General features: G+C 38.2%; 1 protein-coding gene across 3 annotated transcripts in view; it reads right to left on the minus strand.

The window, feature by feature from the left end:
* Positions 1–12,018, minus strand: part of PIGN (phosphatidylinositol glycan anchor biosynthesis class N) — a 99,028-nt gene that overhangs the window by 64,344 nt on the left and 22,666 nt on the right. For 2 of the 3 annotated variants that reach the window (XM_086899155.1, XM_086899164.1), the window contains 3 exons: positions 11,191–11,297; positions 4,999–5,123; positions 3,639–3,769 (listed from right to left, as the gene is read on the minus strand). In XM_086899155.1, the coding sequence (XP_086755281.1) occupies positions 3,639–3,769; positions 4,999–5,123; positions 11,191–11,297 (363 nt within the window). The remainder of the gene's footprint in view (positions 1–3,638; positions 3,770–4,998; positions 5,124–11,190; positions 11,298–12,018) is intronic. The other variant, XM_086899168.1, reaches the window with a different exon arrangement.

Consider the following 12,018-nt stretch of genomic DNA (forward strand, 5'->3'; position numbering starts at 1 on the left):
AAAGCCTGTTACAGACAACTTATTCCAACTTCATAGCTTATTTTTATATCACTAACAAGTAACTAAAATTAAAGGCTAAATTCAAGTTTCAAGGTGGGAAATCAGTATCAGTTAAATCACGACTATAAAGATAAATCTTTTTATATTAAAACCCCCAAATTTTTAACATACAGAAATTAAAGCTATAGTATTTTTAAAGCCTCAACATATATCAGCTCAAAACATGTACATGTGCTTATCCTGAGCATCTCAGTGAAACCAGGAATGGTTGATTTCAGTAATATTAGGGACATGTGAAAAAAAAAAAAAAATCATATAGAACCGACCTCTGAATAAGAATTAGACTTCTACTTCAAAACCAGGAAGCAATATGCATTGCAACTGTCATCCTTACAACAATGATAGAAGTTAATTTTTAAGGTTTCAAAGTCTAGCACACTCCTTAAAAATTGATAAAACATTACTTTCTTCCCTGGGGAAATTGATTCCCTCCAGATTAACAGATCAGCCACCAAAAGCAGGAAGGCTGAAAACTATGACATGTCAGCAGCAGTTGTACTAAAGCAGGAGCCACACAAGCTTGAAAGAAACACTGGTGATTGAACCCAGTGGGTGAGGTACCAGAGCAGTGAGATAACACAGCCTCAAAGGGAAGGACTGATATACAAACCCTATGTGGGTCACTGCATGGTGCACAAGACTACACATTTTCCTTATATTTGCACAGACACATGCTCTTCCCCGTCTATAAATATATATTTTAATAAATACAAAGGGCAAAAAAAGCACACTGTTGTGCAGCCTTAAGGCTATTCCAAATTTCATACCCAATTCTGTCCTTAAAACAATCAATGTAGCACAGCTGAAGAGACAACTTTGCTTACTTTAAACAGCTCAAAGCTTAAGAACACACTGGTCTGGGAATTATATTTCTCATCTTTCTTGGTGGGCACTCTCTGGGTTCAAAAAACAGCAACAACTGCTCTTCTTTGACGAACTTGGGAAAAGACCTTATGGAGAGAGCACTTCCTGTATCTTCCAGGGATTATTTCTTATATCGGTTATATTCTTACTACTGCAGGAGGAAAGTGATATTTTGGTAAGTTTACATTTTAGCCAAGACACCAGCTCCACTTGCATTTCACTGATATTCTACCTCTATGAATACTTTAAGAGATACAGCAGAGAGAGGCAGCTGCACCCACTCCCTCCCTGTTACAAAGAACCAGGTTTCAGCCTGATCTGAATAACAAGAGGGGTTCTTTTAAGCTAGGTCAATTCCAGATTCCACCCCCAACACTCTCCAAACAGACTTTTTCAGGGGAAAGAGGGAAGAAGGGTTGTTGTTTAGTTGTCTGTTCCATAGTCCAGCATACAACACAGGTACTTGTATCAGGATGGTAGCAGGAACAAGAGGTCAAGGTGAGGGTGGGCATGGAATGCCCTGCGTTGGTGGTCAGCAGTTCCATCTGACATCAATTTAAAGCAAAATTATGGGGTCAGATGAAGAAAGCAACTTCATTGGTTTTTGCTAGCAAACCCAACATCTTTGATCATGTCTAATTCAGATATATTATTTTCCCTAATAGGCCCCCCCCATCTTTCCAATGTTTAATTTGTTTTAAAACTGGTACACATCCCATTCTGCAAATAACCACTGAAAGTCTGCAGCAGTGGCTGATACTACCAACCAGCTCAAATTAAAGCTCCTGAACTGTCCTTCAGATAGCTCACAATGGGCCTGAGCAGAACCTCTGGGTTTGCTCTTGGAATCAATTATGTCAACTTCAAAGTTATTGACACTTCTGGCACAAGATCAAGCATTTCCTTCAAGAAGAGATGACAGAAAACTATGACAGACCAGTGGTTCTCTAAGCCTGAAGAAGCTAACTCCTAACACCTTTTATTCCCCCTTCAAAGGATCCAGTACATAATGAGAACACCCCTGCAGCTCACTCTGGCAGTGAGGAAGGCCAACAGCACCTCAGGCAATGTTAACAGGAGAATGTTTCAGGGAAGGGATTGTTTCCCTCTATTCAGTACCTGTGAGACAACCTCTAGACACTGGATCCAGTTTTGGGCTCCTCTGGCGCCGGAAGGACGCCCATCATCTGGAATGGCCTCAGTGAGGAGCACTTGCCCTGTCAGAAGCAGCTGAGGGACTGGGACTGGTTCAGCCTGGAGAAGAAATAGCTTTGGGGAGAACATACCAGAGCAGCCTGCCTGTACCCCACTGTGAGAGGGTTTGAGAGAGGATGGAGCCAGAGTGTCACTACAGTGCACAGTGGGAGCATGACAGAACAGGCATAATTTGAAACAAAGGAAGCTCAGACTGCAGATAAAGAAAACCTTTCCCCCTCCACGAGGGCAGGAAAACAGCAGAGCAGCCTGCCCAAAAGGGTTGCATAGGCTCCATCAATCTGAGGTTTTAACAGCCCTGCTGAATAAAGCCCTAGCATCTGTGTCTGACTCCAAAGCTAATCCTGCCTTGAGCAGGTGGCTGGACCTCCTGAGATCCCTATGATCATACATATAAAAATACATATATACACACCCCTTCCTTATGAAAAAAATATAAAATAATTTATTGAAACATACAAAAAAATACAGCAGAATTAAGATTTTATTGCAAGTGGCAGCCAGCTCAACAGTAAATAATATTCAAAACGGACTATTTTGCAAATGAACAGATGGTAATTAGGCTGATTGAATAAATAAACAAATATTTTTGTTATCTCTGATGACAGAAAAAATCTGCATCCCTTCAGTTGAAAAACTGCAGGATTTCACACACAGAGTAAGATCCTGACTCTTGTTTTGCCACAACAAAACATGCCTGGAACAGCCTTGGTTCAAAAGTATCATAGTAGCTGCAAACGCACAGCATTGGAAGAGAGACTTACAACTTTCACTGGCAGCACACAAGGACAGGAGTGTTCTTAAGATTCTTGAAAAAGAAAGAACATGGGGAAAATGTCTAAATGAGCTTACCACTGTTAACTTTCCTCATCTGCCCTCAAAGCATTTGGTCACTGTGGCCATACCCTTCACAAGTCTCCTCTGTGGGTATCAGCATCGTCAGCCCATACCTCCCTCTCCCCTCTCTACTCTCAGCTTCTTCACCTGTCTCCAGCACCAGTCTCCTCTAAAAAGATCACACAGCAGTCCCATCCTTTCTGCTGTGCTTTAAAGATGAAAATAAGCAAAAAGATTCTGCACTCCTCACAAAACCTCTCCCTATATAGTTTTTCACTAGCTCCTGGACAGATTTCCCACCTTTTCCAGGTGCTTTAGAGCGCCAAAGTGAGAACTGTATCTCCCAGAGGGGCTGGAACAAGACCAAATTTGCTGCTGGCAGCCAAATAACACCATCTCCTCCTGCTTAAGGTGGTTTTCTGCAGCAATCTTTGCTAATCTGTGACTAGCAGTCACTGAGAAGTTAAGCTCTAACTTAGTGTCTTTTTTTGTCCAGACATGGAATGTAGCTGTCACAGCAATTTGCATGGATTTTCATAAACAAGCAACACTTAATGTACCAAATCAAAGCGAGGGTTCCAAAGCTTGTCATGGGACAGAGCTCTCTAATCATACATCAGATGTCCATAAACTTAACTGACTCAATATTTAAAAATACTCACCCCAATCTGTCATTCCATGGTCAGAAGTCAAAATAAATGCAGTCTTGCCATCATTTCCATAGAAATTGTCAATCAGTGAAGCAATTTCTTTCACACCCTCATCAACTAGTTTAATGTTCTCATGGTATTCCCTTAAAAACAGGAAAAAAATGTGTTACATTCAAGGTGACTCTCACAGTTGGTATAAAGCAACTTATCCATGGTCATAAAGCCCAATCCTTTGAGTACAGACAGCTTTAACCTCAAAAGAACCTCAAGCTAACAAAAGGCTTCCTAGATGTAAAATCTCTCCACCTCTGAGTCTTACTGAGATATTAAATTATTGCAGCACAATTTGAAGATTACTGAAACTACAGTTTCAAATGGATTTATATTTCAAATCTAACCTGTCCTCGACATAAGACTATAATTTTACTACTCACAGCTGCCAGGCAAGTTAAGCAGAATGCCAAAATGAAGGAATTCTGGAAAACTCAAATAACGTTAAATAGTAAATTGCAAAAAATACTTTAAGCTGGTAACTAAATAGCAAAGAAAGATCTCACCAGGCAGTCAGTGTTTTGAGATGATTCACAGATCAGGACAGACCCTAGTTTTCTGGAATAGAGGCTAAATAAAAAAATTGTATCTTTTTAGAAAAAGTGACCATGATTAACTTCAGACAACTAATTTCCTATCTGTTGCTAAAGTCAGTTTTAAAACTCTGTCTTTAAAAAAATAATAATAAATGAGCATTAGACATACAGTAAGTATGAACTTTAGAACAATGTAGGAAATCCGAGAGAATTTTAAAAGTATGCAAGGATCAAGAGAAAGACATAAAATCCTGCAAAGCAGGATGTGAAGAAATTTAAAGAAAGTTCTCAAATTACATACTTCAAGATGAATTGGTGATGAGAACTGTTAATCTAAACTCATCATTCAAGGGCAATAAGGAAAGCCAAAACATAATGCTAGAATTTGCAGCCATTATTGCTGAGCTTACTGTTGTCTATAAATTCAATGATCACTTCAGCAGTGGGGTGTCGGAAAACTGCATCCATTTTATGTTTAAAACTGCATTTCCTACATATCCTCTACATTTTGTGTTGGCTGTAACTAAGACAATTGCTAAAAATCAGATTTGAATAAAGGAGTACAACCTGACATAGTGTATAGAGCAAAAATCTGCCATTTCTACAAGATGGGACCTTAAAAAACAAAATAACACAAGAAGTTCAGAATGTAGGTGATCACAGTGACATATATGATCCCCAACACTACAAATATTGTCTCTGGCTTGATAAATTGCGCTGTTAAAAATGTTACTATATACATTTAAAACTAGTAAGAAAGATACATTTATTAATATCTCGATTACCTTGAGTTTGGCCGATGAGCATGTCCATTGGTGTCTATGCCTAGCAAATGCAGGAACAGAACCACTTTCTCATCATTCAGAGCAGAGAACAATGTTTGATTGCTTCTGGAAGAATTTAAAAAGCTCTGTATGGAATAAGCCATTAATATATTAATCTGAGTAAAATGGAAGAAGATAAGCATCTTATTAAAACTAAAACACTGCTGTTTCCATGTCAAAATATAAGTAGTTATTAGTTTAAAACGAGGAAAAATAATGACTTCCAAATTTACAGCTTGGAGGAAAACTACTATCAGTGCAACCAGCCCAAATTTTCAGCTTATCTAAGACAGCATTTATGTTGAAGTGTTCTTTTGTTGTTTGGGTGGCTTTTTTTGTTGGGTTTTTATTTGTTGGTTTGTTTTGGTTTTGTATGGGTTTTTTTGAGTTTGTGTAGGCAAAAATACATCATCCCTTCTTTGCCTCCTGTATAAATGAATTGATGAGCCGTTCCTGAGTGCCACTTATGGCTCTACATTTCTATTGATTTACTGAATTTAAATTGGAAGCAAAGGTCTCAAATACTCTTGCTTTGGAAAGAGGTTCTGCAGGTCTGAGATACCACACTACAGTTTGTTTGCAGAAACTGAATTAAAAAAAGAACAAAACATGACATGCTTTGCAAATACATGAACTACAGAACATACATCTGCCTTGCACATGTCCTACTTAAGCATCCCTGAGGCAGATGCCAGGGGAGGATTTTCCCCTTGGACTGAATGAGTCTTGACATGGCTATTCTGTGTTAGGTGAGCCACGTTACAGCAATGCAAAATGCAGGCAGACAGCTATTCCAGCATCAGCTCCTTAGTAACAGCACTGCCCAAGGAAACAAAGTTGGGTAGGGTCTTAGTTCAAAAAGCATCCAGAGGACCTTTCAGTACACTAACATAAGTGAGAGTGTTTTTGAACCTCGTGTGAGAGTCCAGGGAAAATGCTGGTAGAGGCGGGGAAGCATATCTGCCACCAAAGGACAGGGCAGTCCATCACCCAGCTGTGACAGTGATGGAGCTCTTAAAATCTAAAGCTCATACCTTGTATAAACAAAAGTCACTGTACCCAGAGGAAGACCAAAGTGGCAGTGAGGATGCCACAGTGAGCTATGCCAAGAAACCATGGCAGTATGCAATTCCACTTTTCTAACTCCCTGAGTACACACAAGCCGCATGGACTAATATTTGCATGCTCTCAGCTTCAACTCTTGTCCAAACAAAATCACGACCAAAGTCCAGAGATATTTTAAACAAAGATAAAAGAAAAAAATCCGATTACATTAAATAGCAATATAATTATTTTAAAGGAGATTTTCATTTCCCACAGGGATCCATCTACCTGCACATATTCGACCACAGAATGAAGAAGCTTTCCAGAGCACACCAGTAATTTGCAGGATACAATAAAACCCTGTTTCCTTAATTTAATTAAATAAAAGGAAGTCAAAAAAAAGCCTATCAAAACAGACAAGCAGGAAAACTCCCAAAATTAAATCCTAAAATGTAGATCAATATTAGAAGGCATATATGATTTTCTACCACAGAATGATTAAGCAAAAGAAACAATTCAGAGGAAGGTGAGGCCTGAGCTTATCTCCCACCAGACAAGTCCCCATGATACACCAAAAGCATCCCACTTTCCCCATCCCAGCCACCTCATAAGCCAGAGCAGCAGCAACAGCCAGAAGAGTTTTCCTGAATTCTGGCCAATTACAAACAAGAAGACAAAAGGAAGATGAGTGCAACCTAAGATGTAACATCTTTTCCCAGAGCAAACAGCAAACTTTATCCCATGAAACTTGAAAAAAAATGGTCTACTGAAAAAAATTCCAAAAAGCAACAGGAAACTCACCACAGGGAGTGATGGCTGATAAAGGTGGTGACTTGGGGAGCAGGTACCAAACACACTAAGGGCAAAATCACTTCACCTTGCTCTGGATGTCACTGAACTCTTTGTTCAGAAGTATCTTTGTATGTCCATATAGCCTGCTAAAGGCCTCTTCTTTTTGGTACTCAGTGTTCACAAAACTTGAGTCCTACCTCTAGTCAGCACTAGTTTCCAACCCATCACTCTATTTTAACTATCCTCCTGTCCCACTCTTTTTCACTCTTGCTTCCCTTTTATTTCCTCTATTCAGTAATATTGCCTCCACTGTATATGTAAGCTGAATCTCACCAAGAAGTTTCAGGGACAACAGTAAATAACTAAGAGGCTGAGAGCACTCAGTTTTTCCAGTCTCAAGTAAAAGCAGCTAAGGAGAGGTCCCATTGCTGTATACAACCATCTACCATGAGGGTGAAGGGAATCTCAATACTCTGATTGAGCCAGACTAATCAGAGAGCCTCAGAGATGAGACAGGGGAAAGCTCACAATTTGGAATGTGGAAAATTGCAGTAAGACAAAGAGACTTTTAAAAATTATTTGGAAGACCATAACTATAGCCAGGTATTAGAACAGCTGCTTAAAAGGCTTGTCCTTAGAGATGCTCAAAACTTGACTGGAGAAGACCTTAGCTCATTGCTCTATCAGAACCTCATGAGGAGAGCTGAATTCAAGAAGACTACAGCTTCCTTTCAGACTTCTTTTTAAATTATTCTGGCAGCTTTTACTTGATTTTCTGGCAACTAACAACAAAATAATGCACTGGTCACAACTGATATGCAACATAAAGATATGATACCAAGTTTTCCATGAAAACATTTACAGCAAGCTGTGCACTTAATTATAATGTAATACTAATTAAACTACTACAACAGAATTTTAGTTATAACTATGTGAAATCTTGATTTAATCATCTCCCTCCTCAGATGGGAGAAAGGAAAGAAGAAAAAGTTATTTACAGATGTCTAAACAAAATAGGAACCTTAAAATATTAAACATCTAAGTAGTTTGGGACCTTTTGTTTCCTCAAACTATGTCTTCCATGGAAGCATGATTCTTTAGTACAGCTGATAAACTGTTTCTGACTGCAAGTACTAGGGAGACCAAACAAACTTTTTCTTTTTACAAAGCTCCTTAATCTAGGACAACTTAATTTAATTGGCTGCTTAAAGCTGTGCACACTGATTTGTGCTGATGGGAGAGTTTAGTTATGCCAGTTTTCAGATGTAAAACAAAAGTACAAAGGCAGGACAAAAATATATGCCAGGTTTAGATCCATTGAGCATGATCATGCACAAGACACACATTTAAAATAAATTATGAAACCATTGTACTGCTAATTAGAGAAGAACTATATTGAAGTCCACTGGCACAAATCAACATCCAGTCACAGAACTGTCTGCAGAGCTTCAAAGTTTAGCATAATTCAGGTCTGGACTCCATCCACCACCCTGCACAGAAAGGACAGTCTGAAAGGTTGGATGGCCTTTCTCCAGCAGAAAGGGGACAAAGGAAGAATGGAATATTGTGTTCAAAGTGAGAAGAAAAACCCACAATTTTTGGCCATCTGTATCTACGTGTTCCTTTCAGTGAGAAGACATTAAATGAATACCTTGAGCATATCCTACCCTATGGTCATAATAAATTGTGGTTAGGCTATTACTGGAACTCCTCTCCAAGACTGAGTTCCTGGAATTAAAACTTTTACACTAAAAGTAAAAAAAAAAAAAAAAAAAAAAAAAAAAAAAAAAAAAAAAAAAAAAAATTTGAATCTTCCAAAACTGTTTTCAAATATTTAATAAATATTTTCAAAAATCAAAAATGCATCAACAAGACTGTTTTTTCCCATTCGTTAACCTAGACTTACAGTATTTTGGTCCCTAGCTTCTTAGCACAGACTCAACCTAGGATTTAGGTAAAGGTAATTTAACTGATAATCATTAAGCATCATAATCACATCACAGTGATTATATTCTATTGCTTAATTATTAGTCCAGCCTCTTAAAAAAAAACAACAACACAAAACACACCAGAAGAACCCCCAAACAACCCAAAATCCAGGAAAAAAACCTCACAGTCCATTAACTCCATGCCCATATGGAACTCCAAACCACTCCCAAGTTATTACTGCACATTAATATTGCTGAATTTTCACACTGCTGTAGATAAAAAAACCCACACAGTCTAGTCCATGATGTATTTTCTGTCCCAGGAAAGGGTTACAATCACCTTGTATCATGAGGAGACAGGACAAGAACTATCAAGTGTCAAACATTTTTCTTCTGCTCATGATTTAAGCATAGATAAAAATAACAAGCAGTTAGAGTTTACTATCTCCTGATGGTAAGCTACTACTAGATAGCATTTTTAAAGAGAACAAGCAGTCTCAGAGTGCTAGCACTAGCAGCCCAAACATGAGTTAGCCACTGTTCATTTTATCCATATCTTTTTTTGGGGCAAAGGAAAGGCACAAGTGGCTCTCATGATGCTTGGGACCTGTGGACTGCAGAGTAAAGAGGAAGTGAGTGCATTTGGTGTGTTTTGCTTCCTGAAGAGGCAGAAATCCACAGAGAATGTTGGCCAACACACGAGTTGAACAATATATTGTTAAATACTTGAGATAAAACACAAAGGAGGAAAAAAAGAGTAGACAAAGCAGAATTTAGATTCCAGCATACTGTCATTCCTACTTATATATAATCTCACTAGCACAGCTGAAAGTTGTTTGAGCTATAATAGCAGAGTGACCTTGGTTTAAGTAAGCCTCAAGTTTCACACTCCTGAAGCAATTGTTGATGTGTAGTTGAAGAGACAATTAATGGAATGTGTGGCTTATGCCAGTCAATCAAGTCCTATCCATTCACAGTATGGAATTTAGATGGGCAAAATAAGTCTTAAAAATAATGGTGCTGGCTCCAAGGAAAAAATAATCAGTAATGACATATATTTTAAACATATCATTATAGCTTGAAAGGATAAATGCCATTAGGTGCTCTGAAGCAAAAGAAAGGTAGTACCACCCTCACATACTTGTGCAGCTCCAAATGACAGCAGGGTGCAACTTTATGACAACAGCTATTCAAGTGTAACTGACAGCCTAATTTGATTTGTATTATTCATATGCATTACAACACACAACATGGCACAAGTGCACATTCAGGGAGATGATGGCATTCGAAAAAAAACATCTTTTCACCTGCAAATCACTTCCTTTGAAAATTAGCAAACTATAATGAACTTTTCCACCCTACGTCACTATTTAAAGTAGAACCACCCTTCACTTCCTCAACTGATGATGATTTTTTTTTTTGATTTATTTTATTTTCTGTTTGTTTGATTTATGCTGGTTAGCTATACTAATGCATACAGCCCAAAGACCCTGTAAAAAAAGTACAAGTCTTAAACTCCATTAACATTGTTATTGCATCCAGAAAGTAACATACTTGTTTCAGTGACACGGGTATTTATACACCAGTGCCCACTACCATCATTTCTTAATCCAGAACAAGTGAGGCAGCATGAAATAACAAATACAGAAATTAATGAATAATCAGAAATCATGTGCCTTGGGCTATTAACACTTATGGTAACAGTGTCACAGAAAACAACAGTCATGAACCAGCACTGACCCATCAGCTGAGCAGAAAACCACATCAACAAAGTCTACAGCTCCAGGGTCTAAGCTGCCTTCTGGCCTCTGTCTCATACCGTGCGTTCCCCCAAACCAAACTGTGACTGCTCTGGCAGCCACAGCATAGTGTGAACCACAGCAGAAAATTAGAAGCCACCTACATCTATCAGGAAAAGCCACACTGAACAATTACAGTCAGGGTACAAGCCTGACAAAAAAAAAAAAAAAAAAAATCAATAATGTTGCTTATTTTGCTTTCATAATGAAGACTTAGAATTTCAGCCATGCTGCAATACCTGTTATAAAATCCTTAACTAACTGCATTCAAGATCTTAAAGGGTCTTTAGCACCCCAAGATGGGTTTCATATTACAGGTAAACAAAACAAAGAAAAGCCAAGGATGTTTTTTTACAGGGTACTTTAGTTAGTTTTTTAATTAGCATTGAATGAGAAATGCTTCCTTTAAGCATCTATTATGTTTGTCATAAAAGCTGATTCAAGAAATTTCTGCTTATGACCCCAAGAGATAGGTCTTTCAAAACTTTCTTACTCTCTAGTTCTATGACAAAGTGTTAACATTCTGTGATAAACTTAACATGCAACTGCACTTTTTATGAACAGGTAGCATAGAAAGATTCTCTGCTTACCTTAACATGATCAAAAACCCATAAATCAAGCTTGGCTGCATCTTCTGCTCCAAAGTCTTCACTTTCTGCTGCATAACAAAACGTATAAACATGATCTCCAGTAGCACCTGCAAAAACAATATAGATGGCATACAAGATACAAAGGCTTTTTGCTTTTCTCATAGTCAAAAATACTTTCATGCACAGGAGTAGAAACCTACCAAGAATGATGAACCTGAAAGAAGCCACAGAAATTTTCTCCTTATTTTAAGCTTTCCCGTAATCTTTTTTGGAAGCCTGGATAACATTTTATCTCATTACCTTATCAGCATCTCAGAGGAATGAAGAACAATGTTATCCAGTATGCTCAGGAAAGGAAATAAAATATGGAAAAGCAGATAGGTGAAAACCAAATCCCAGTTTAAGCAAATTAAACAGAATTTGGTTTTGAACCAAAGAATTTCACTGAGAAACTTCTAACCAAGGAAGATCCATATTCATAGTCTCATTTGAACACGTGTTTTGGGGGTAGGCTGTTTAAGAAAAATTTGCTCAGCTTTTGGTAGCTCAGCTGAATCATACATGACAGCGCCTTATCCATGAGGTCTCTTCCACGGGAAAACATCATGTATCATGTGTATAACAAAGGCATCAGGAGGGTTACTGTATTTAAATTCTAGCTATCAAAAGCCCAGTGGACAACTTCAGGGAGACAATATTAAAAGTCTGCATGTTTAAAATGAGCATCCAAAACAGAAAAGGGAGAACTACTGGACTTTTTTCAGCCACAAAGTACAACACAAGGGCCACAGATGTGCAAACACAGCATCTGGGCACGACAACTTCATT

The sequence above is a fragment of the Cyanistes caeruleus genome, chromosome 1 (genome assembly GCF_971803275.1).
Source record: "Cyanistes caeruleus chromosome 1, bCyaCae1.hap1.1, whole genome shotgun sequence".
In the NCBI taxonomy this organism is placed as follows: Eukaryota; Metazoa; Chordata; class Aves; order Passeriformes; family Paridae; genus Cyanistes; species Cyanistes caeruleus.